A 25,913-nucleotide genomic window follows, 5' to 3' on the forward strand; every position below is an offset into this window, starting at 1 on the left:
GGTGCGCCCACCACACTCAGCCAGTTTTTTTTAAGCTTTTTTGGTAGAGATGAGGTCTCACTATACTGCCCAGGCTGGTACCTGGCACTTTACTTTTTTTTTTTTTTTTTTGAGACAGAGTCTTGCTCTGTCACCCAGGCTGGAGTGCAGTGGCCGGATCTCAGCTCACTGCAAGCTCTGCCTCCTGGGTTTACGCCATTCTCCTGCCTCAGCCTCCCGAGTAGCTGGGACTACAGGCGCCCGCCACCTTGCCCGGCTAGTTTTTTGTATTTTTTTTTTTTAGTAGAGACGGGGTTTCACCGGGTTAGCCAGGATGGTCTCAATCTCCTAACCTCGTGATCCGCCCGTCTCGGCCTCCCAAAATGCTGGGATTACAGGCTTGAGCCACCGCGCCGGCCTACTTTTTAATGTCTAAAAATAAGTCGAGCCTGGGTGCAGTGGTTCACACCTGTAATCCCTATACTTTGGGGGGCCTAGGCGGGTGGATTGCTTGAGCCCAGGAGTTTGAGACCAGCCTGAGAAACGTAGCGAAACCCCATCTCTACAAAAACTACACAAATTAGCTGGGTGTGATGATGTGCACTTGTAGTCCCAGCTACTTGGGAGCCTGAGATGGGAGGATCACTTGAGCCCGGGAGGTGGAGGCTGCAGTGAGCCATGAATGCGCCACTGCACTCCAACCTGGGCGACACAGCAAGGCCCTGTCTCAAATAATAACAATAATAATAGTACTAAAATAAAATAAAAACAAGTCTAAGAGAGCATTTATTATATGATTCAACTCATGTGAAACGTCCCGGGCAGGGGACGTCTACAGGGACAGAAAGTAGATGAGTTGCCTAGGGCTGGGGAAGGAGCGAGGAGGGGAGATAGAGACAACAGCTAAAGGGTATGGGTTTCTTTCTTTTTTTTTTTTTGAGACAGAGTCTCACTCTGTTGCCCAGGCTGGAGTGTAGTGGTGTGATCTCAGTTCACTGCAACCTCCACCTCCTGGGTTCAAGGGATTCTCCTGCCTCAGCCTTCTGAGTAGCTAGGATTACAGGTGCACCACCACATCCAGCTAATTTTTGTGTTTTTTAGTAGAGACAGGGTTTCACCATGTTGGTCAGGCTGGTCTCGAACTCCTAACCTCAGGGATCCACCCGCCTTGGCCTCCCAAAGTGCTAGGATTTTTTTTTTTTTTTTTGAGACAGTCTCACTTTGTCAGCCAGACTGGAGTGCAATGGCATGATCTCGGCACACTGCAACCTCCACCTCCCAGGTTCAAGTGATTCTCCTGCCTCAGCCCCCCAAGTATGTGGGATTATAGGCATGTGCCACCACACTGGACTAATTTCATATTTTTAGTAGAGACGAGGTGTCACCATGTTAGCCAGGCTGATCTCGAACTCCTGACCTCAAGTGATCCACACGCCTCAGCCTCCCAAAGTGCTGGGATTACAGGCGTGAGGCACCGCGCCCGGCCCTGGCCCTAGGTTTCTTTTCACAGTGATGAAAATGTGAAATTGACTGCAGCAGTGGCTGCATGTATCCGTGAAGAGACTGAAAACCACTGGATTCTACACTTGCAATGGTGAATTGTGTGATACGGGAACTATTCCCAATAGGGCTGTTTAAAAAATGGAAGGCAAAGGAAACATTCTCAGAAGGCCGTGGTGTGGAGGACACAGGTACCCCGGACACAGGCAGTGGCACACAGCGGCTCTGGATGCAGGGGGTGTCTCCCTCACGTTGTCTCTTCTCATTGGCAGATGGACTGGGAGAGTCAGAGGGAAAACAGTGGCAAGAAAACATAAGGAAGATGTGGGTACTGATTACCCAAGCACCACCTCGAGATTTCCTCCTGTGCCTGTGAATGGAATGTTCTTCTTCTGTCCTACATATCCAAGTGAGAGAACCAACCCTCGGCTTCCTGGCCTGGGGACTGCAGACACTCAGACAGCCTCTCGCTCTTCCCAGCCTCTGTCCCCGGGGGATCGTGGAGTTACTGCCATCATAGCGGCTCTCACGCTATTTCAGGATCATTTCCCTTCTCTCCTACCAGGCTGGGAGCTCCAGAGGGGCAGGTTGTAGGGTTTCGGGACTTTCCAACGCCCGATTATCACATCATTGGGCGGGAATGAGGCTCGCGACAGACCTCACAGGCAAAGACTTCCCAGTGATGGCCCCAGAGGAAACACTGGTTCCCCATCATACGCCCAGCCTGGAACCCCTGAACGTCATTAGGGATGGGGCATAAGGGAAGGCACAGAAGAGGCTTACTGTAAAGGGGGAAAAAAAAGAATCTAAAAATCCTAGAGGCTGCAGGAAAAATTGTGCAGACCCTCAAGGAGATGGACTAGTGTCTCATCTTTCTATCCCCTGGTAAAAAAAAAAAAAAAAAAAAAAAAAATGCTTTGTCTGAGATGCTGTAGACTCTACATCATCCAGGAAAACCCCTGCACGACAACAGCTCAGACATAGTCGAGAGGAATCACGTTCTTCCTCTAGATTGCTGGTCGGAGCTTGCAGTCACAGCCAGATGCAACTTCAGAGCGGGCGTCTGTGAGTCAAGATTCAAGGGCAGAGCCGTGTTGGGGGAATGATGTCTCTTTAAACACTGGCAGCAGGACAGGGCGCTGCAGCGGCTCCACACACTCTCTCCTGCTCCTCCAGGCCTGCACCACCTGCCCTGGTCACCCCTCCTGCTGCCTCAAAGACGGCCTTGGGTTTTTGGGGACTGGCTGCATCTCACAGGACTGCTTTTTTTTTTTTTTTTTTTTTTTTTTTTTTTTTGAGACGGAGTCTGGCTCTGTCCCCCAGGCTGGAGTGCAGTGGCCGGATCTCAGCTCACTGCAAGCCCCGCCTCCCGGGTTCACACCATTCTCCTGCCTCAGCCTCCCGAGTAGCTGGGACTACAGGCGCCCGCCACCTCGCCCGGCTAATTTTTTTTGTATTTTAGTAGAGACAGGGTTTCACTGTGTTAGCCAGGATGGTCTCCATCTCCTGAACTCGTGATCCGCCCGTCTCGGCCTCCCAAAGTGCTGGGATTACAGGCTTGAGCCACCGCGCCCGGCCAGGACTGCTCTTAACATAGATTAAAAACCCAACCTCCGGTGCAAGAGGAAAAATCAGCTGGTGTCCACGTAAGAGCCAAAAGAACAAGGATTCTCTGCTCTGTGGGGTGATCCTGTTTTAGCAGCCAAGCCCGGGGCGGCCCCAACCTGCATCTGCACAGCCATGGGCTGGAGGCCACACACGTGACTCTTTTGGGGATCCGAGTTCATTTTCTTGGACTCTGTATTCCAGGTGGGAAACTGACAAGAATGGCTTCCCCTGAGGGGTTCCTAGGATTCTGCCCAATACACTGATTCAACGAATCCCCAGATCGCAGGGAGTGTGAGATGATTTCTGCCCCAGCTGTGCAGCCGAGGCCGTGGGCTCCCTCCGGTTCACTCACCAATAAGCATCGACTCCCTCTGGTATTCCTGAGTGAGGTGGGAGCGCTGGGTCACACAGTACACGTATCTCTCCAGGACATACCAGCACATCTCATAGTAGAAGGGGTAACGGAATTTGGGCTGCACCTGAAAACAAAGACGCAGGCAGGCAAAGGTCAGTTTCCAGAGGGCGCAGGGGGAATGAGGGAGAGAAGTGTGGGGCAGGCTCCCTGCGGGTGAGGGTCACTGTCGTCGTCTTAGCGAGAGCATGGATGGTGGGGGGAGAAATGGTGGGGAGCTGGAAGCGGGATGCCAGCAGCATGCACAAATGAGGCGGAGGACAAGGCCCGCATGAGCGCCTCATCTCAAAGGTCCCTGAGCTGCACGCCCCGGAGGTTGGATGGGGGCCACTTGGTGCTCCTGTGAGATGAAGAAAAACAGAATTCTCCCCTGAGCTGCCTGCAGAGAGTGTGGGCACCTGCAGGTGGGAGCTGCTGCCTGATCCTAGCTACTACAGACATAGGTTCCTACTTGTTTCTGAAAATTCCTGCACAGATTCTGCTGTTCCTCCCTCCCGCTTAAAAACCAGAAATCAACTCCCAAGCCTTACCCATTTGTAGACAGGTTATGGAGCCTCCTCCTGCTCTTTGGGAGGGAGGCCAGGCCAGTGGACCAATGAGAGTGAGGGGGTGTGGCCTCACCTACCTCCAGGGGTGGGGCCTTGCAGGGGTCCACCTCCTGCTCCTCCCCACACCCACCTGGCACTGCCCAGCCTGCAGGGCCACAAGGGCTCCCTCAGACACAGGACCCAGGTATGACCTGAGACCATCGTGATGCTGAGCTGAGGGAGACACATCAGGTCTGGAGCAGGAGATTCCTTTTGTCTCACCTCCCTTTTATAAAAATAGCGAGGGTCTCACTCTGTCACCCAGGCTGGAGTGCAGTGGCACGATCATGGCTCACTCAGCCTCGACCTCCTGGGCTCAAGCGACCCTCCTGCCTCAGCCCTGTGAGTAGCTGGGACTGCAGGCACGCACCACTACGCCTGGCTGGGGTTTTTTGTATTTTTTGCAGAGATGGGGTTTACCATGTTGCTGGCTGGTTGTTTATCATAGAAGAGGAAGTAAAGGTGGAGACAGCTTTGTGTATTAGAACTGTCAAAAGGCCTGAGCCCCGGGAGATTCCACAGGGGGCAGTTCAGGGTCCGTACAGGTGAGATGTCACTGAAAGATGGGAAGGAAGTAACGTCACTGATGGCCCCAACACAAGGATGGAACGAGGTCCCTGGCACCCATACGGGGCCTCTCCTGCAGAGGCCACACGACGGTCTCACACGCCCACACTCACACCTTGCTCCCTGGCTCTCTTGTCAAGGGGGAGAGCTAGAGAGCCGTCCTTCCCTCCCTGATCTTATGCAAACTCAGGGAGTTGGATGGTGAACAATAACCGTCTCCCACCTTCTAGTCACATTGCCCTGTCCCTAATATCTTCACTCCCCTAATCTCACTCTCCCATCCCCTCATTCACACTCTCCTAACCCCCAATCACACTCTCCACCCTCTCTAATCACACTCCCCAACCCCCTAATCACACTCTCCCACTGTCCCCAAATCACTTCCCAACCCCTAATTACACTCCCCACCCCCAATCACACTCCCCACCCCCTCTAATCACAGTCCCCACCCCCAATCACACTCCCCACCTTCCTATTCACACTCCCCATCCCCTCTAATCACACTCCCCACCCCCAATCACACTCCCTACTCCCAATCACACTCCCCACCCCATCAAACTCCCCACCCCCCAATCACACTCCCCACCCCAATCACACTCTTCACCCCCTCTAATCACAGTCCCCACTCCCTAATCATACTCCCCACATTCCTATTCACACTCCCCATCCCCTCTAATCACACTCCCCACCCAATCACACTCCCCACCCCATCAAACTCCCCATGCCCCAATCACACTCTCCAACCCCTCTAATCACACTCCCCACCCTCCTATTCACACTCCCCACCCAATCACACTCCCCACCCCCATCACACTCCCCATTCCCCTAATCACACTCCCCATCCCCCAATCACACTCCCCATCCCCCAATCACACTCCCCACTCCCTAATCACACCCCCACCCTCCTATTCACATTCCCCATCCCTTCTAATCACACTCCCCACCCCCCAATCATACTCCCCACCTTCCCACTCACTCCCCATCCCCCAATCACATTCCCCACCCCCTAATCACACTCCTCACCCTATTCACACTCCCCACCCCAATCACACTCCCCTCCCAATCACACTCCCCACTCCCTAATCACACTCCCCACCCTATTCACACTCCCCCCCAATCACCCCCCCAATCACACTCCCCAATCACACTCCCCACCCCCTAATCACACTCCCCACCCCCAATCACACTCCACACCCAATCACTCTCCTCACTCCCTAATCACACTTCCCATCCTCCTATTCATACTCCCCATTCCTCTAGTCACACTCCCCACCCCCCAATCATACTCCCCACTCCCAATCACACTCCTCACCCCCTCTAAACACAGTCCCCACCCCCCAATCACACTCCACATCTCCCAATCACACTCCCCACCTCCCACACTCCCCACCCCCTAATCACACTCCCTACCCCCAATCACACTTCCCACCCAATCACACTCCCCACCCCCAATCACACTCCCCACCCCCTAATCACACTCCCCACTCCCTAATCACACCCCCACCCTCCTATTCACACTCCTCATCCCCTCTAATCACACTCCCCACCCCCAATCACACTCCCCACCCCCCAATCATACTCCCCACCCCCAATCACACTCCTCACCCCCTCTAAACACAGTCCCCACCCCCAAATCACACTCCCCATCTCCCAATCACACTCCCCACCCCCAATCACACTCCCCACTCCCTCTAATCATACTGCCCACCCCAAATCACACTCCCCACCCTCCTATTCACACTCCCCACCCCCTGTAATCACTCTCCAACCCCTCTAATCACACTTCCCACTCCCCAATACACTCCTCACTCCCCAATCACACTCCCCACCCCCAACCACTCTGCCACCCCCAATCACACTCTCTACCCTCCAACCACACTCCCCACCTCCCTAATCACACTCCCCACCCCCTCTACTTACACTCCCCACCCCCCAATCACACTCCCCACCCCCAATCACACTCCCCATCTCCCAATCACACTCCCCACCCCCTCTACTTACACTCCCCACCCCCTAATCACACTCCCCACCCCCCAAATCACACTCCCCATCCCCCAATCACACTCGCCATCCCCCCATCAAACTCCCCACCCCCTCTAATCACACTCCCCATCCCCTCTAATTACACTCCTCACCCCCTAATCACACTCCCCACCCCCCAATCACACTCCCCAGCCTCCTACTCACACTCTCTCCCCCTCCCCGAATCACACTCACCCACCCCCACTGCCCTGCTCTCTGCTGACGATAAACAGGTGACATTCCCCATCTGGGACAAAGACAACTAGAAGCCGACCTCGGTTCTCCTTTTGCCCTAAAATGCTATTTTCCTACATTTCTCAAAGTGCGCATCTGGAAAAGGCCCAAACCAAGTGTCTCTGAGAGTCCTGGCTCTCACTCAGCTCCTGGCCTCAAGGCCTCCTCCCACTGCGGGGCCTCCTCTCTCCGCCTGCACACTGGGTGCTGGGCTCTGCCTGCCTCTGATGGATGGAATGCTTTGCAATGAGATCATGGCCACCGCATGCTCTTCAGCCCCCGGGGGGATGCACGGAGTGGGGACTATCACCTAGCGGTTTCCTTGGCTCCAGCTCCTTTCCTGAGATCCCCAGTTTCAGTGCTGGGAGAGTAGTCATCTTTTCTCATAGTTACTAGATCGGTGCCCTCTGGAGTGTAAAACAGAGGGCCTCCTACGCATGAAGCAAACCTTGATTTCCTATGAAGAAGGGTTTAGGGGACCTCAGCCCCACCTCTATTCAAAAGAAAGGGACAAAAGATTTTGGAAGAAATTACCAATACCTAAAAAGCAGGCTGAGGACAGACAGACCGCCATCCACATTTCCTAACATGAGACTTGATTGGTAAATCTCTGAAGTCGGCTTTGACTTTTCAAATCTTTTTGACACTGTCCAAGTTACTCTACTCAGACACCATGACCACCTGGGAATCTTTCTAAATCAGGGGCAAAAAATTGGGGGGCTGCATTTCAGGAGGGAAAGATAAGTCTCCCTTCTTTGTTGCTGAACCCAAGGGAAACCAGCTGGGTGAAAACAAATGCTGATGAAGGAATTCAAATTTATTTTTTCATTTTATTTTTTTTTTCCAAGAGAGGACTGTGGGAAACAAAAATTTGCAAAGAATTGACTTACAAACAGGTTGTCGCCTTCCACCCTTCGCCTTCAAAAGGTTTCAGCCACATGCCTGGGGACATTAAACATACGGTTGCTCAACATTATTTGTTGACAGACTCGGAGCCTCACCAAATTGAGTTAACCAACGTCAGTCCAAAACAAAAGGCAAGGCAGTCACAAGGCATGCAATGCTCCCAGCCTGCAGGTCATCCGTCTACCAGAGGACCTCAGGTGCCACCTCAGCCCTTCCTCAGAGGCCTAAGTCATCTTCAAGCTGAGTGACCTCAGGAGATGACAATGAAAGTTTCTCGGGTGTATCTAGAACTCCCAGGTCTCAAGGACTTGAAAAAGTCAAAATGTGAGAGTGGGTGGAAGTGTCCTACAATTTGTTTTTCTCCTGGAAAAAAAAAAAAAAAAAAATCAATGGGAAAAAAAAAAAAAGTCCAATGATGGGGGAAGGGGAGAGGGAAGGTAAATTATTTGCAATTTCCAAATAGATTCCCTGGCTGTGAGGGAATGGGGTGTGTCGGCATTACCTTTTCTGGGAAGGATGCTTTCACTAGAGCTATTGGGCGGGGGTGGGGGTGGGGGGGAGATAAATAAAAGATAAATATAAGAGAGATGGCAGTTTAATGATCATTTGGACCATATCTATTCCTTATCAACCTCACTGAAGTTAAAAGAATGTAGTGATTATCGAGATGTTTTAGGTACCAAACGCACAACATATCCACTCGCTACCGTCACTCTTCCATCACTCTTCACAGCTTCAGGATGAGGGGAAGGGAAGATTTCACCTACAAAGGCTGGGGAATGGAAATCCACTAGTCCCCAAATGCTTTTATCTGTTTGTGCCGCCTCGTGGGCAGTGACACTGCAGGATGGGGTCACCTACCATCTTGCCAGAAAAATTTAAATGGTGAGGGTAAGACACAGCTTCCTAGAGAACCCTGGAGCTCCCTAGTTTAGATAGGGGTCCCCACCTTGGCCCACAAAGGCAAATTCTTTTTTTTTTTTTTTTTTTTTTTTTTTGAGATGGAGTCTCACTCTGTTGCCCAGGTTGGAGTGCAATGGCTCAATCTAAGCGCACTGCAACCTCCACCTCCTGGGTTCATCAATTCTGCCTCAACCTACCGATTAGCTGGGACTATAGGCGTGCACCACCACGCCTGGCTAATTTTTGTATTTCTTCAGTAAAGATGAGGTTTCACCACGTTGGCCAGGCCGGTCTTGAACTCCTGACCTCAGATCATCCGCCTGCCTTGGCCTCCCAAAGTGCTGGGATTACAGGCGTGAGCCACCGGCGCCCGGCCAGGCAAATTCTTTTTCTAAGACAAAGCCACACCACGGAGCTTGGAGACGGATGGTTCCTTCTTTCCCACCTCCTGCATTTGGTTTCCAGGCAAAGCCATGTTTTAGGACTCTTAAAACACTTTTTTTTTTTTTTTTTTTTTTTTTTTGAGATGCAGTTTTGCTCTTGTTGCCCAGGCTGGAGTGTAGTGGTGCAATCTCAGCTCACTGCAACCTTTGCCTCATGGGTTCAAGCGATTCTCCTGCCTCAGCCTCCCACGTAACTGCGATTACAGGCATGCACCACCAAGCCCGGCTAATTTTTGTATTTTTAGTAGAGACGGGGTTTCACCGTGTTGGCCAGGTTGATCTCGAACTCCTGACCTCAGGTAATCCCCCCACCTCAGCCTCCCAAAACTGCTGCGATTACAGGTGTAAGCCACCATGCCCAGCCTTTAAAACACTATTTTTAAATGGCCATAACATTCTTAAGAAAGCTCTCAGGGCTATAAAGAATGAAGCTGTAGTGAGCTGACAAGGAGCCCTGGCATCTTATCTGGTTCCAGAACTCCCTCCCCCGTGCCTTTTGTCTGCCCTGACTCCTAAGGCATAAACAATTGGGCCTAGTAGCCAAGCCCCTCTCCCAAGATTAGAAATCAAAGCAGATTAAACAGCCTGCCGCTGTTCCCAGCCCAGTCTGCCCTGAGCCCCCCGCTGCCAGCCTGCTTCACTGAAACCAGATGGGGTGCCCACTCAAGGGAATGGACAGTAGGCACTGGTGGGGGAGCGGACCTGCCATTCTCGATGAGGATGTGATATTCCACATAAGCTCAGTGTGACAGTCGGGATCCGGCCAGCACCCTGCCAATCGTCATAGGTGGGGGAGGGGAGCTGGGCTCCTAAGGGAACCATGGGGCCCAAATCCACTGACTTTACAATTGAATTCCCAGGGGGATGGGGTGGTTGTCCAGCAAGTTGCCACAGCCTTTAGAAATCCCAGCCTGACTCCAGCTTTCAGGAATTGCCTGGAAAGTCGTGGACCTGACTTCTACTAGATTTCTCCGTCTCTATTCCACACATCTGCTCGTGCACAAACTGGCCTGTACTCCAGGACAGGCCAAAGAACAGTTGGCCGGAGCCCCAGACAGCATTGACCCAGACTGTGAGATGGCCGCTTGTGTCCAAACAGTGCCTTTCTTCTCCTGAACGCCACGGGGCGGCTCCTCCAGACCAGGGTGGGGGCTGGCCTTCCCCAGGTGGGACGGAGATGGCAGGCCACAGAGAGGAGACGGGAGAAAGTCCACAAAACGAGGGCCTCCCACAGGGCCCCAGTCCAGACACAGGTCTCTGCAGATCTAGGCGTCACGCATCAATCTGAAGAGGTACACACGCCTCGCAACATCTGACCACCAAACACAGCTCCGAGTGGTCTCCAGGAAACCCCCAGACAAGGGCCCGCAATGCCGAGACTGTTCAATGTTCGGATACAAAGGCAGTAGCTAATACTTTGCTCATGTATGTGATTTTGTGCAAACCAAGGCCTGAAAACAAGACCAGCAGAGACAGGGGCTCAGTACAGAGCAGGTGCCCTTGTGAGAACTCTCCTTAGATCTACGCAGAGCAACACCTCACCAGGGCAAAAAGTCATCTCAGAGGCAAATCCCAAGAAGAAATGGTGTGGTCTGGCTACAGAATGGAATATTATTCAGCCATGAAAAGGAATGAAGCTCTGGCACATGCTACAATGTGGATGAACCTGGAAATCATTATGCTACGTGAAAGGAACCAGACACAAAAGGCCACATATTGAATGACTCCATTTACATCGAATGTCCAGAATAGGCAAATCCACAGAGATAGAAAAGAGATTAGGGCTAGCCAAGGGAAAGGCAGGGAGAAACAGGAAGTGACTGCTTGTGGGTACAAGGTTTCTTTTCGGAGTGATGAAAATGTTCTGGAATTAGTGGTGATGATGACACAACTAATGTCATCATTTAAAAACTGATGGTTTTTAAAGACACTAAAAACCACTGAATTGTATACTTTGAATGGTAAACTTTAGGGTATATGAATTATCTCTCAATTTAAATAAAAGAAAATGAATATTTGAATAGCTATGTTGAAAAAACAGGAACTAGTAGAATGAAAAATGGGCCTTTTTTGCCCCAAGTCTCCAGGGTTTTTTTTGTTTTGTTTTGTTTTATGTATGAGACAGGTCTGGCTCTGTTGCCCAGGATGGAGTGCAGTGGCGCGATCTCAGTTCACTGCAACCTCCACCTCCCAGGCTCAAACCACCCTCCCACCACAGCCTCCCAAGTGGCTGGGACTACAGGCTCGCACCACCACGCCTGGTTTTTTGGTATTTTTGGTAAAGACAGGGTTTCATCATGTTGGCCACGCTGGTCTCGAACTCCTGACCTCAAGTGATCCACCCACCTCGGCCTCCCAAAGTGCTGTGATTACAGGCGTGAGCCCGGCCCCAAGTCTTCAGTTTTTTACCCAGTTTGGGACTTGTCTTACGTGCCTGGGGACACGTGATCAAGTCCTAGCATGAGAAAGGCGGTGGCAAGGTCGGGCCACTTGTCCTTTTCAGGGACACTCATGGAGCAAAGGACATACATCGGTTACCTGAGCCTCCGCCCTTGGTCCTAGGACGTGGGGTGAGTAAAGGAAACTTGATGTGTGGGAAACTAGCACCGTCCCCATCAAGGGCAGAGAAAAGCCTCAGCCCCAGGGAACTAGGGACGTCCCCAGCACATATGGAGACTAGCTCAGAGACAGTACCCAGGGGGACTCAGACACTGGCTTCCTCAGGGTCTCTCCCCAGTCAGATCTGGGGTCCCTGGGGAAAACACATAGCCAAGACCTGACCTCGGACCAGGCCAGGCCCTTCCAAGATCCACACCCATCCTCCAAATAACAGTGACCAAATCTCCCAATCCCTCGCACCACTTTCTCCATGTGAGGAGGAGGAAGAGGCAGGGTCCCTGAAATCTCACGGTGCTTTCTCAGAGGTACTTCCTCTTCCCCAAGGGGGTTTTGGCTGCCCCCAACCTGGAGGTGAACAGAAACTCCAGGGCCTCCGGGTGGGGCTCCTGCGGGCATTCCCCTGCCCCCCGCCCTGCAGAACCAGAACTGAGGCCAGCTTGAGGCAGGAAGCGGGAGGGAGAGGGGCAACTGTGGAGGACTTCAGCATGACCTGTCCCACACACGGAGCACCGGCAGTGCTCAGGGGCCGGGCGCGCACGCGAGGAGAGAAGGGAACCTTCTTACCCGCGTCCTGTCCTCGATCTCGTAGATCCGCAGCTGCATGGGCACGTTAAAGCTGTGCAGGATGTTTCCGCCGAATACCAAAGAGTCTACAGGGGTGTAGACGGCATGGATCCAACCTGGGGTGGGAAGGGCAAGGAGAGGATGAGTCGCTGGCCCCTGTGGGCTCCCACACCTCACAAGGCTGCAGGGAGGGAGAGCGAGCGTGCAGGAGAGCGCAGGGAGTGGAGAAGAGCAGCCAGGGGCTGGAGCAGCGGTGCCCAGCGATGCCTGCTGCAGAACACCCAGGCCTGGGTCGCCGAGAAGACTCACACTTGCAGCCCTGAGCAGCCACTGCCCGGCTCAAGTCAGGAGCCGGGAAGCTGCAGATCAGCCCCCACTTCTTGAGGACTGTGATGACAAAAGCTTCCTCCGGGGACCTGGCTGCAATGGCCAGCAGAGAGGCAGGCCCTTTCCCCACCTACACGCGGGCCAGGGAGTCCTGCCTCCCCTCCCAGGTGGCACACACGTCCAGAGCCTTTCCCCACCATCCCACAGGGGTCACAAAGGATGCTTGGAACCATGACGAAGGACTGACGTCTTGCCAGAGCTGCAGGACCCAAGCACTTTCCTCCGCCCAAGTCCATCTTCTTGTCATCACACTCCACCCAGGCCCCGTTCCACACAGTCTCCTTGGTCACACAATGCCTGCATGCCCCCCTCAGCTCTGCCGTCAACTCTGCCCCACGGGCTGCTGGCTGCTGGTAAGTCTCTCCTGCAGCTTCTCACGGCTGGGAGCTGCAGGTTTCCATCTCTTCAGGCTCCCAGCCTGGAGCCAGACACAGTCACCATCACAAGGGAAATGGAGGCAGGGCCAGGTGTAGTGGTGCACCTCTGTGATCCCAGCACTTGTGAGGCTGAGGTGCGAAGACCTTGAGCTCAGGAGTTTGAGATCAGCCCGGGCAATATAGTAAGACCTCATCTCTAAAAAAATAAATAAATAGCGGGGCATGGTGGTGCACACCTGTTGTCCCAGCTACTCAGGAGGCTGCGGTGGGAGGATCACCTGAGCTCCAGAGTTTGAGGCTTCAGTGAGCTGTGATAATGCCCCTGCACTCCAGTCTGGGTAAGAGAGCAAGACCATCTCAAAGAGAAAAAAAAAGAAAAAAGGACAATAGAGGGCCCACCTTGTGCCAGGCACAGTGGTCTAAGGGCTTTCTGGGCCTTAACTCATTAATTCTCATGAAATCCCTAAAAAGTGTATACTATGTTCAACCTCAATTTACAGATGAGGGCCAGGCACGGTGGCTTATGCCTATAATCCCAGCACTTTGGAAGGTCGAGGCAGAAGGATCACCTGAGGTCAGGAGTTCGAGACCAGCCTGGCCAATATGGCGAAACCCGTGTCTACTAAAAATACAAAAATTAGCCAGGCATGGTGGCACATGCCTATCATCCCAGCTACTTGGGAGATGGAGGCATGAGAATTCCTTGAACCCGGGAGGTGGAGGTTGCAGTGAGCCAAGATCATGTCACTGTACTCCAGCCTAGGGGACAGAGTCAAAAACAACAAAAATTACGGATGAGGAAAGTGAGGCACAGAAAAATGAAGTCACCTATCAGGATTTTGAGCCTGGGAAGTCAGGCTCCGCATGGTCCATGAAGGCTGGGAGAAAGCCCCTCATTCACTGGGACACAGAGCTAACGCATTGCAATTCACAGTGGTCATACTGCAAGTACTCAGGTGACATGTGTGTGGCTCCTGGCTGCCGGGTCACACAGCGTGGGGCTAGGGGATGGGCAGGAGGAGAATCAACCCCAATTCACAGATGCTGAAACTGAGGGCACAAAGGGGAAAGTCACTTGCTGAACGAATCACAGCTGGCAAGCGACAGCAGCTCCGTTTTTAGCCACCACGCTGTACAGCTGCCGCTGCATTAATGGCTCCGCACAGGCCTGTGAGTCCCAGGGGACAGGCAGGGAAATACAGAGGGGAGGCAAAAGGAGAAATGCAGAGAGAAATAAGGACAAGGGCGGACAGAGGCGGAGCGACTCACAGTGAAGGACAGAGGAGGGTCGGCTGGGGGAAGGGTGCAGGAGAGGGAAGGGTGGCGGCACCCCAAGACCCTGCACCCTGAAGGGCCTGGCCCTGGAGGCCGCTGTCCCCTCCTCTCCCGGCCATGCACTTTATTCTTTTGCTCTGAGGAAAATTACAGCAACTGCCCCTGCCCCCCAAGCCCGAGCGGTTCCAGTCTCTTTCCCCCAATGAAACACGCCAGCCCTGAGTCATGGGTGGTCACCGCTGCTGGGAGCAACACTACCGCCTGGAAGACAGCACAGACTGTGAGGCCACTGCTGGCATCTGCAATGGACACTCAGCCGCTGGCTCTCCCCACCAGGGCAACGCATGGAACAGAGCTGGCCATCCTCAGGGGAGAGCAAGGCAAAGCTCGTCACCAGGAGCCCAGTGCTGCCCAGTAAAAGCACGAGGGCTTTGCTTTAGGGAACCTCATTCTGTGCCTGGCTTCCAGAGCCTCTGGCGTGGGCCATGAAAGACAGCTGCTGTGCTGACCAGGTGTGCAGTTGCAAGTGGCTGTCGAGCTCCCCAGCTTCCCACCCTACCGCCTTCACCCTCCTCTGCACAGGAGCATGGCTGCCGCCCTGAAAGAGCCTCTGTCTCCACATCCACTTCAGTCTCCTGCCTCTGCTGCCTGCAGGCTGACCTCAACATTTCCATGTTCCACCAAGTGGAACCATGCTATTGAATGTTGTTACTGTTGTCAGCCCCATTATCCTGGCAACATTTCCTAGTTGTACAGGCAACGAGGATGGTGCATATAAGATGCAGGTGCGTCTTATACGGCCTCACAAGTCCACCTCCCTCTCTGCAGAAAGCCCAAGTCCAGGGGCTGGGATTCCAGCCTGTCCCCTCCACTCCCCTCCCTTCTGGGGAACTTGCTGAGCAAGTCCTGAACACATATAAGCAACTGGCATTGGTATCTGTGGTCGTCTCAGTCGATCATGAGGGCTCTGGTAGAGGATGGTGCCCACGTGCATCCATCTTTACCAGCCCTGGACTCTCCCTATTCTCCTGGCAGGTGCAGAGGCCGACACACCTGACTTACATCTGTTGCCCTGATGCGTGAGCAAAGAGGAACACAGAAGAGGCTGCTGCTGCAAGGAGGGGGCAGGGGATCTGCACGCCCAGACGCTCAAGGGATTCTAGAAGCTTCTACCCACTCCCCTTCCCAGCAGGGCCTCAAGAGTGGGTCAGGCAGCCACCCCTGGATTAGCCACCACCACGTCCCCTCCCCCAGCTCTGCTCACATCTGCTTCATTACCCACACGCCTCCCTCGGGAAGGAGGCGTGGAAATAACAGCGTTCGTGGGCCCATCCGTACCGCCCCTGATGGCCTCTTGACAGCCCAGGAAGCATGAGAGCCGGTGTTCCCGGGCTGCTGCCTGGGCTGGAGACGCTGGCATCTGCCTCCAGCTTCCAGCCAGAGTCATTGACAATATGAAGGCAATAAACAGAGGCTATTCAGGCCAAGCAACCAGGGACAGATGCGGTCATGGATGGGAAGCCAGTGATCCACAAAGCAGCACATTCTCTGGGACCTGAGGGGGTCCAAGAAGGGCAGCGGGGGCACGTGGAGTCTCACCAACAACCAAGATGCTCAGGACTCAGAATCCAAAGGCCCCACCCACATCTGCCTCCATCTCTGCGACTTTGGCAGGAATAAACACAGAGGTCTCAGAACTCGACACGAGGCACCTCACAGATGCCCACAACCCAATCGGACCCTGGCTTCCTTCACTGACATCAGTGAACTCCCTGCACCGGGCCAGGATCAGGAACGGCCCTGTGGCTGCTGAGATGAAGTGAGGATAGCCTCTCCCTTCAAGGACCTCATAGTTGGGATCAGGGGCCAATTACTTCACACCACCCCATGTTTAAAAATGGAGATATTTCTTTTGTTGTTGTTTTGTTGGTTTTTGTTTTTTTTGAGACAGAGTTTCAAAAGACAGAGTTTCACTGTATCGTGCCATTGCACTCCAGCCTGGGTGACAGAGCAAGACTCCGCTTCAGGGAAAAAAAAAGAAGAAGTTTCTTAAATAAGCAAATAGTTCACACATAGTCACAGAGTCAAAAAGGAGGCCCAGATCCCAAGTCTCCTGACTCCCAAGCTACTGGGGTTCAAGGTAGGTATACTTAGGAATGTGTGTTTTGAAAGTAGGCACACGGCCGGGCGCGGTGGCTCAAGCCTGTAATCCCAGCACTTTGGGAGGCCGAGATGGGCGGATCACGAGGTCAGGAGATCGAGACCATCCTGGCTAACACGGTGAAACCCCGTCTCTACTAAGAAATACAAAAAATAGCCGGGCGAGGTGGCAGCGCCTGTAGTCCCAGCTACTCGGGAGGCTGAGGCCGGAGAATGGCGTGAACCTGGGAGGCGGAGCTTGCAGTGAGCTGAGATCGGGCCACTGCACTCCAGCCTGGGCTACAGAGCGAGACTCCGTCTCAAAAAAAAAAAAAAAAAAAAAAAAAAAGAAAGTAGGCACACCTGGGTTCTTACTCTGACCTGGTCACTGTGAGATCTTAGGCCTTAGGTATTTTCTGTATTTGTTTAAAAAAAAAAACGGTGTCACATGCCTGTAGTCCCAGCTACTCTAGAGGCTGGGATAGGACGATTGTTTAAGCCCAGGAGGTCAAGGCAAGGCTGCAATGAGCTGTGATCACACCATTGCACTCCAGCCTGGGCAAAAGAGCAAGACCCTGTCTCTAAAACAAAATTTAAATTTTTTCTTAGCCTGGCACAGTGGCTCACACCTGTAATCCCAGCACTTGGGGAGGCTGAGATGGGCAGATCACCTGAGGTCAGGCGTTCAAGACTAGCCTGGGAAACACAGTAAAACCCCATTTCTACTAAAACTACAAAAATTAGCTGGGCATGGTGGCGCATGCTTGTGATCCCAGCTACTCAGGAGGCTGAGGCAGGAGAATCGCTTGAACCCGGGAGGCAGAGGTTGCAGTGAGCTGAGATCGTGAGATCGTGCCATTGTACTCCAGCCTGGGCAACAAGAGCAAAACTCTGTCTCAAAAATTAAATTTTTGGGCCGGGCGCGGTGGCTCAAGCCTGTAATCCCAGCACTTTGGGAGGCCGAGACGGGCAGATCACGAGGTCAGGAGATCGAGACCAGCCTGGCTAATACGGTGAAACCCCGTCTCTACTAAAAAATACAAAAAACTAGCCGGGTGAGGTGGCGGGCGCCTGTAGTCCCAGCTACTCGGGAGGCTGAGGCAGGAGAATGGCGTGAACCCGGGAGGCGGAGCTTGCAGTGAGCTGAGATGCGGCCACTGCACTCCAGCCTGGGTGACAGAGTGAGACTCCGTCTCAAAAAAAAAAAAAAAAAAAAAAAAAAAAAAAAAAAAAAAAAAAATTAAATTTTTTTTTTTTTTTTTTTTTTTTTGAGACAGAGTCTTTTGCTCTGTCACCCAGGCTGGAGTGCAGTGGCGCAATCTCGGCTCACTGCAAGCTCCGCCTCCCAGGTTCACGCCATTCTCCTCCCTCAGCCTCCCGAGTATCTGGGAACTACAGGCGCCCGCCACCACACCCGGCTAATATATATATATTTTTTTGGTATTTTTAGTAGAGACAGGGTTTCACCATGTTAGCCAGGATGGTCTCGATCTCCTGACCTCGTCATCTGCCCGCCTTGGCCTCCCAAAGTGCTGGGATTACACGTGTGAGCCACTGCGCCCGGCCTAAAAAATTTTTTTTTTAAATAGGTGGGGAATATTAAATTTTTCCATAAATGCTTGCAGAGAAGATAAATAATGTACATAAAATGTTCACTGGATCAAGCCATGCTACTCCAGCCTGGGCAACAGAGTAAGACCCTGACTCAATAAAATAAAATAAAATTTGTAAATGTTCATTGCTTATAACTGTTAACTATAGCTCACCCAGGCTGGCACAGTCAGAGTGGGGAGGCCGAGCCCGCCAATGTGGCCAGGCTGCTGCCATAGGCCAGGTGGAGTTGGAGGAAAAAGACATCACCTGGTTCACCCCAGGTACTCAAAAGTTTCCAATCTCCTGTTCCCCGGGGGTAACTTCCACCTCCAGCTTTCCTTACTGCTAATTATAACGCTAACACCTGGTGACCCCTAGGCACTGCTGACTGTGGCCTTAATGTCCTGACCCTGACGCTGTATTCTCACCTCCTCTGCCTCATCAAGGTATGGCCAGCTCAGCAGGGCAAGCTCAAACCCCTTTCTCCAGGTCATTCTACTCCTCAGTCACCTTCAACAGTCTTCCTCTTCCAGGCAGCTCTCCTAGATTACCTAGGAATAAAGCCTGAAGAATAACGCCATTTAAAATCTTCCTTGGCAGCCGAGCACGGTGACTCATGCCTGTAATCCCAGCACTTTGGAAGGCTGAGGCAGCAGGATCACTTGAGGCCAGGAATTTGAGACCAGGTTGACCAACATGGAAAAACCCTGTCTCTACTAAAAATACAAAAATTAGCCGGGCCCGGTAGCATACACTTGTAATCCCAGCTACTCAGGAGGCTGAGGCACGAGAATCGCTTAAACTTGGGAGGTGGAGGTTGCAGTGAGTCGAGATCATGCCCACTGCACTCCAGCCTAAGCGACAGGGTGAGATTCTGTCTCAAAAAAATGAAAAAATAATAAATAAATAAATAAATAAATAAATAAAGTCTTCCTTACATTCATAGCTGAATTCTATCAGACATTCAAAGATGACTTTGCAAGATGGGCGGATCAGCTGAGGTCAGTTCGAGACCAGCCTGGGCAACATGATGAAACCCCATCTCTACTAAAAATACAAAAATTAGCCAGGCATGGCGGCACATGCCTGTAATCCCAGCTACTTGGGAGTCTATGGCTGGAGAATCACTTGAACCTGGGAGGCGGAGGTTACAGTGAGCCGAGATCGTGCCACTGCACTCCAGCTTGGGCGACAAGAGTAAAACTCAAAAAACCAAAACAAAAAACCAAAACAAAAAACCAAAACAAAACGAAGATGACTTGGTACCGATCCTGTTGACACTATTCCAAAAGAGAGGGAAAGAAAGAATCCTCCCTAAATCATTCTATGAAGCCAGTATCACCCTAATACCCAAACCAGGAAAAGACATAACAAAAAAAGAAAACTAAAGACCAATATCCCTGATGAACATAGATGCAAAAAACCTCCACGAAATACTAGCTAACTAAATCGAACAGCATATCAACAAGATAATCCCTCCATGATCGAGTGGGTTTCATACTAGGGATGCTTTAACAAACACATGTCAATAAATGTGATACACCACATAAACAGAATTAAAAATAAAAAATCATATGATCATCTCAATAGACACAGAAAGAGCATTTGACAAAATCCAGCATCCCTTTATGATGAAAGTCTTCCTAAACCATCAGCATCCTGTGAGCTTTCAGAGAACTGAAGACTCCCTGAACCACGGACTGGGAGGTGTGAGGTCAGTGTGGCAGGAGGAGAGGTGCCTAAGGTCACACTGTGGTGATGAAAACTCAGGTCAGAGGCGGGAAACGCCAGAATTCGATTCTCCACTTCAGTATGGAAAAGCTCCCATCCAGGGAGCTGCAAACCCCTTCCTGGGTTTCCCAAGACTCTCTCTCTCCGCAAAGCCACAAGTCAAGTACCATGAATCTCAGATGTGTGTCTGTATGTGGTTCAGAGGGTGTAAATGCCGGAGAGAATCCCCAGGCCTGGGGAAGACCTAAAATACTCATCTAGGGGCTGGGCACAGTGGCTCACGTCTGTAACCCCAGCATTTTGGGAGGCCAAGGCAGGCAGATCATTTGAGCCCAGGAGTTCGAGACCTGCCTGGACAACATGGCAAAATCCCGTTGCTACTAAAAATACAAAAATTAGCCGGGCATGGTGGCGTGTACCTGTAATCTCAGCTACTGGGGAAGCTGAGGCAGAAGAATCGCTTGAACACAGGAGGCGGAAGTTGCAGTGAGCCAAGATCATGCCACCACGCTCCAGCCTGGCAACACAGCAAGACTCCATCTCAAAAAAAAAAAAAAAAAAAAAAAAGGCCAGGAGCGGTGGCTCACACCTGTAATCTCAGCACTTTGGGAGGCTGAGGCAAGTGGATCACGAGGTCAGGAGATCGAGACCATCCAGGCTAACATGGTGAACCCCATCTCTACTAAAAATACAAAAAAATTAGCCAGGCGAGGTGGCGGGCGCCTGTAGTCCCAGCTACTCGGGAGGCTGAGGCAGGAGAATGGCGTGAACCCAGGAGGCGGAGCTTGCAGTGAGCTGAGATGCTGCCATTGCACTCCAGCCTGGGCCACAGAGACTCCATCTCCAAAAAAAAAAAGAAAAAGAAAAAAAAAAATTACTCATCTAGGTCAGTGGACCCCCAGTCTCTGGTCCTTTAGTTTTCACTGGTTGGAAACAGAATGAGAAGAACTATCAAAGTTGAAGTACTATCCTTTATTCTGACATTTTATACTTGTAACTTTTTTAGTGTCAGAATAGACCATGGGGTTTGTTGATCTTAATGCCCATGTTTAGCAAAATTACAAGTTGGCAACTCTGTATCTGTTCCTAAGTTTTTTTTCACTGGTCCATGAAATCAATGGCTGGGAACCGCTGAACTATGCTGCACCCTCCCACCCTACACCACGCCCGTATCTCAGAGGGTGGTAAATTCCAACTGTCCCTTTTGTACTTCCCACAACTCCAGGGAAAAAAATCCTGGTATCTCAACGCATAACCCTTCGGGCCAGAAGTCTTTGCCAGGACCTAACTGACTTCGGCTTGCAGCATCTCAAATCTACATTTCCTCTTCCTGCCTTCAACAGACAGCCACGCCCACACCCCTGCTGCCACGGCTTCTCAAGACCTCCCCCAGCTAGCTTAAGTCACCAACATCAACACCCACGCCGTCCCACACAGCGGGAAAGTGATGAGCCACCTCCCAGCTCTGCATAAGGGCTGGACAGAGAGACTGAAGGCCTGTAAGGCTCAGAGGACAGGGTTGGGAGGGAACTTGAGTGTCCCAGAGTTCAGCTCCACCCCACCCCCACTGTTGAGATGGGAGAGCTGAGGTGCAGAGAGAGGAAGAGACCAGCTAATGTCACAAAGAGAGTCAGCAGTAAGGCCAAGAGCCTTCCAGCCATCCTTTGAATCCAGGGCCAATCCAGCAACACCTGCAGAGTGGATTGAGCACAGCTTAGAAGGAGGATACCACCTCCTTCCCGAGTCTCCACTCCACATCTGCCAGGGGGTCCCCATAAACGCTGACCACCAAGTGCAATCCCTTCCATCCCAAGCAGGGGCCTGCCCCTTCCCTGAGCCAAGCAGGTCTGAGGACAGACCTGGGGCCATGGTAACAAAGTCATCCCCGTACTAAACCCTGCCACTTTCAAATCCCAAATCTCCCTAATAGCGAAGTGCAGGCCCCATCCCCATAGCAGGAACTGGTACTACAACCACCACTAGGGCTTGATGTCCAGACCTAAGGTCAGCTTCCAGCCCAACTCTCAGAAATATCTTAGTGGCCTCAAAGGATACTCCTATCGTCTGGTCCAAGCTTCCACCCAGTTGTAGATTCTCTGCAATCACCTTGACTCATTCATATCTACCTTCTACTTCCATGCCTCCAGTGACAGGGAGCTCACTACCTAACAGAGCAAGTTATTCTAACACCACTCGGCCATACTCCTTCCAGGAGACAGTCCTTCACCTGGCTGACTGAAGTTACTATATGCCTTCACTTTCTCAGGTAAAGCAACCCAATTCCTCCTTCAAACGCATCTCACCTAATGTGGTCTCCAGACCCACCCACACCCCACTTCAGGGTGATTTAACCTCCAAAGTACAATGACCACGAGGAACAAAACCTCCTTCCCATAGGCTAGGCGCGGTGGCTCACACCTGTAATCCTAGCACTTTGGGAGGCCAAGGAGGGAGAATCCCTTGAGGCCAGGAGTTGGAGACCAGCCAGGACAACATGACAAAACCCCATCTCTACTAAAAATATAAAAATTAGCTGGGCATGTTGGCGCATGTCTGTAGTCCCAGCTACTTGGGAGGCTGAGACATGAGAATTGCTTGAACTCGGGAGGTGGAGGTTGCAGTGAGCCGAGATCACACCACTGCACTCCAGCCTGGGTGACAAAGCGAGACTGTCTCAAAAAAAAAACAAAAACAAAAACAAAAACAGCACGGCCAGGCACGGTGGCTCAAGCCTGTAATCCCAGCACTTTGGGAGGCCGAGACGGGCAGATCACGAGGTCAGGAGATCAAGACCATCCTGGCTAACACGGTGAAACCCCGTCTCCACTAAAAAATACAAAAAATTAGCCAGGCGAGGTGGCGGGCACCTGTAGTCCCAGCTACTCAGGAGGCTGAGGCAGGAGAATGACGTAAACCTGGGAGGCGGAGCTTGCAGTGGGCTGAGATCTGGCCACTGCACTCCAGCCCGGGCGACAGAGTGAGTCTCCGTCTCAAAAAAAAAAACACAACTCCTACGTGTGGCCTTACCCCCTCCCTCAACACAGCGGACTATCACCTCCCTCATCCTAGGTAGAATGCTTCCATTAATGCAACATAAGAGATAATTCCCTGACCCCTAGGTCATCAGCCACATCCACTAGTGACTGAGCCAGGAACCAGCCAAAAGCCCTTAATTCGTCTCCAATGAACTGGAGGCAAGGAGGTCTTAGCTCACTCAGGCCTCATGACCACCCTGTGGAAATCTTAATCCTATTTTACAGATGGGAACACCGAGGCATGAAGAAGTGAAGTCACAGCCCCCAAGTGACCAATCCAGAATTCCACCGGAGGCCGTGCACAGCCCTTCCCCAGACCCTGCCTCAGGGCAAACCCACCCCCATTACCCAACATGCAAATCTCCACAGGAAGTCCTGCACAGGCATTCAAGTCTCCCCTGAGAGAGCCCAAGGCCTTCTCCAGGGAGAGAGAATTCCAGCCCACAGGTGGTAGATACAGGTGGGATGTGAGGGGAAACCTGCCCGGCTTTTCCCTCCAGTCCAAGGCTGGCTCCCCTGGGACCGCCAATGGCCTGTCAAACCCATCAGGTCCAGAGCCAGGGCCTAAAACCATGGCTCAGGCCCCAGCAGACTCGGGGAGCCCAGAGAGAGCCCCTTGGAACCTACCGGAAGGGATGAAAAATGTGTAGCCCTGCTTCAGCTCAATTCTTTGGCATCGTTCCACACGGTCTCCCAGAAAGATGTCACTCTGTTTGCCTGACAGCACCCACTCCTCGTACAGCGCCAAATTGTGCAGCGTTGGAGGAATCAGCCAAAAAATCTTGGGAGGAAACACAGGCAGTCAGCTGGAGACCCAGGCCCAGACCAGATCCAGAGAAAGGGCCCCACCTGCCTGGGGAAGGAGAGGGGGCGAGAGAAGGGGCGGGGTGTGGAGAGATGGACAGATCCATCTCTCTGGACCCTCTGCAAGGCCAGGTCCAAAGAGCCTCTAGGGAAGCAGGAAGGGCTGTGCCCACCTTCAGGGAACCTCCATTCCTGCTGAAATCCCAGGATGGGAGTACTTCCTGGACTGGGTGGGACATGCTTTCTCCAGAACCACAGGCTTGTCTGGGAGGTGGGGGAAGGAGAGGAAGGGAATTTCCTAAGTTGTAAGATAAAATAGCCCAGTAAATAAACGCAGCTTGTGCACACTTTGGAGAAGGAGGAAAAACATCTGGAATCAAGTGGGTTGACTTCCTCCCAGAATTTCTTCCAACACATTCAGTTACAACAAACGCACATGCAGACCCAGCCAAGCAGGGTGGCACAGGCGTATTTTCAAGAAGCACCCACCTCCATCCCCACGTGGACACACAACAAAAGCAGACACAGGGAGCACCCTTAGCATTCTGTCCCCAGTGCAAAATGTTCCTGGAGGCAGGTGGTGCTGGCAACTAGACTTTGAAGTGAGAAGGTCCCCGGGCAGGAGCTGAGAAGACAGCCAGGGAAGATGAATGCTGGTCGTTCTCAAGCCAAACCCAAGCTTCAAATCTGGCCCAAAGGGGCTTAGAACACCGGACTGGGTGAGCGGAGCAGGCCTGCATGGGTGTCTAGATGTGATGTAAAAGGGCTGAACTTGACCTTGCCCTCCAGAAGGAGGAGGTGGTTCTAGGGGAAGGAGCGACCCTGGGCCAGGAGCCATGGCCCACGCCTACAATCCTAGCACTTTGGAAGGCCGAGGCGAGAGGATCACGTGAGCCCAGGAGTTTGAGAACAGCCTGCGCAACGTGCTGAAACTCTGTCTCTACAAAACATACATAAATTAGTTGAGCCTGGTGGTGTATCCCTGTAGTCCCAGCTACTCGGGAGCTGAGGTGGGAAGATCACTTGAGCCCAGGAGGTGGAGGCTACAGTGAGCTGTGATTGCACCACTGCACTCCACCCTGGGTGACAGAGCAAGGCCCTATCTCTTAAAAATAAAAAATAAAAAATAAAAAATAAAAATAAAGCCGGGCGTGGTGGCTCACGCCTGTAATCCCAGCACTTTGGGAGGCCAAGGCAGGCGGATCACAAGGTCAGGAGATCGAGACCATCCCAGCTAACACAGTGAAACCCCGTCTCTACTAAATCTACAAAAAATTAGCCAGGCATGGTGGCAGGCGCCTGTAATCTCAGCTACTCGGGAGGCTGAGGCAGGAGAATGGCGTGAACCCAGGAGGCAGAACTTGCAATGAGCCAAGATCGAACCACTGCACTCCAGCCTGGGCAACAGAGTGAGACTTCATCTCAAAAAAAAAAAAAAAATTTAATCCTGAAAGTACTCCTGGGGCAGGGCTGTCCAGAGGAGGGAGGCGGGAGGAGGGGGAAAGGTAAGTGAGCCTCTCCCCACACAAACAGCTGGAGATGCATAGAAAGTTAAAGGCAACTGAAACTCACCTTCCCACCCCGGAAAACATGGTACCAAACGGAAGTGCCTCCAAAGTCGATGTGGAAGTCGGTGAAACAACCTTTCACGCTCATCAGACAGTACCTGCAGCACAGTGGCAGGGAGACAGAACACAAGTCAAGATCTAAATCACAAGAGGTAAGCAAAGGACTTCAGAGGTCCTGAACTGGCGCCCTTTTATAAACGCTGACGCTGGGGAATTTTCTTTTCTTCTTCTTTAAAAATCCAAATGTAATCGGAGTTCCCCACGGGGGAAGCCCCTGTGATCAGGTGACAAATCTCAAGCACTGGTCGCCTACCTACCCCGGAGGCTGGGAGCGATATGCTTGTTTTCAGGTTCTTTCGAGAAGTGGCAACCCACAGGCTACTTTACAGGTTCCTAACACTGGTTTTTTTCTACCCTTGCCCTGCCTCTGCCCTCCCCCAGTTAGAGGCTTCCTCTCTGCTCCTTCACAACTTGGATACCTGCAGTTCTCCCAAGCTGCCAGCCCCCTTTGTAGCAGCTGGGCCCCCTGGAATTCAGCTGTATACCACCTGCACAGCTTGCCAATTACCAGTCCCCATTCATCTCCTCATTCATTCAACCAGAGGTCCAGCCCCGAGCCAGCTCTGGCCTTGAGAGAAATGCGTAAGAATGTAGAAGACC

The 25,913-nt window shown here is 52.2% G+C and overlaps 2 protein-coding genes across 10 annotated transcripts in view; one reads left to right on the forward strand and one right to left on the reverse strand.

Moving 5' to 3' along the window:
• KDM2B (lysine demethylase 2B) overlaps positions 1 to 25,913 on the reverse strand; it is a 155,983-nt gene that overhangs the window by 84,939 nt on the left and 45,131 nt on the right. For all 9 annotated transcript variants that reach the window (XM_050747866.1, XM_050747862.1, XM_050747871.1 and 6 more), the window contains 4 exons: positions 25,258 to 25,351; positions 23,509 to 23,662; positions 12,345 to 12,460; positions 3,440 to 3,566 (listed from right to left, as the gene is read on the reverse strand). In XM_050747866.1, the coding sequence (XP_050603823.1) occupies positions 3,440 to 3,566; positions 12,345 to 12,460; positions 23,509 to 23,662; positions 25,258 to 25,351 (491 nt within the window). The remainder of the gene's footprint in view (positions 1 to 3,439; positions 3,567 to 12,344; positions 12,461 to 23,508; positions 23,663 to 25,257; positions 25,352 to 25,913) is intronic.
• PSMD9 (proteasome 26S subunit, non-ATPase 9) overlaps positions 3,823 to 25,913 on the forward strand; it is a 405,206-nt gene continuing 383,115 nt past the window's right edge. Inside the window, exon 1 of the mRNA XM_050748168.1 lies at positions 3,823 to 3,826. The gene's annotated coding sequence lies outside the window, so the exon portion shown is untranslated. The remainder of the gene's footprint in view (positions 3,827 to 25,913) is intronic.

Source organism: Macaca thibetana, chromosome 11 (genome assembly GCF_024542745.1).
Source record: "Macaca thibetana thibetana isolate TM-01 chromosome 11, ASM2454274v1, whole genome shotgun sequence".
NCBI lineage: Eukaryota > Metazoa > Chordata > Mammalia > Primates > Cercopithecidae > Macaca > Macaca thibetana.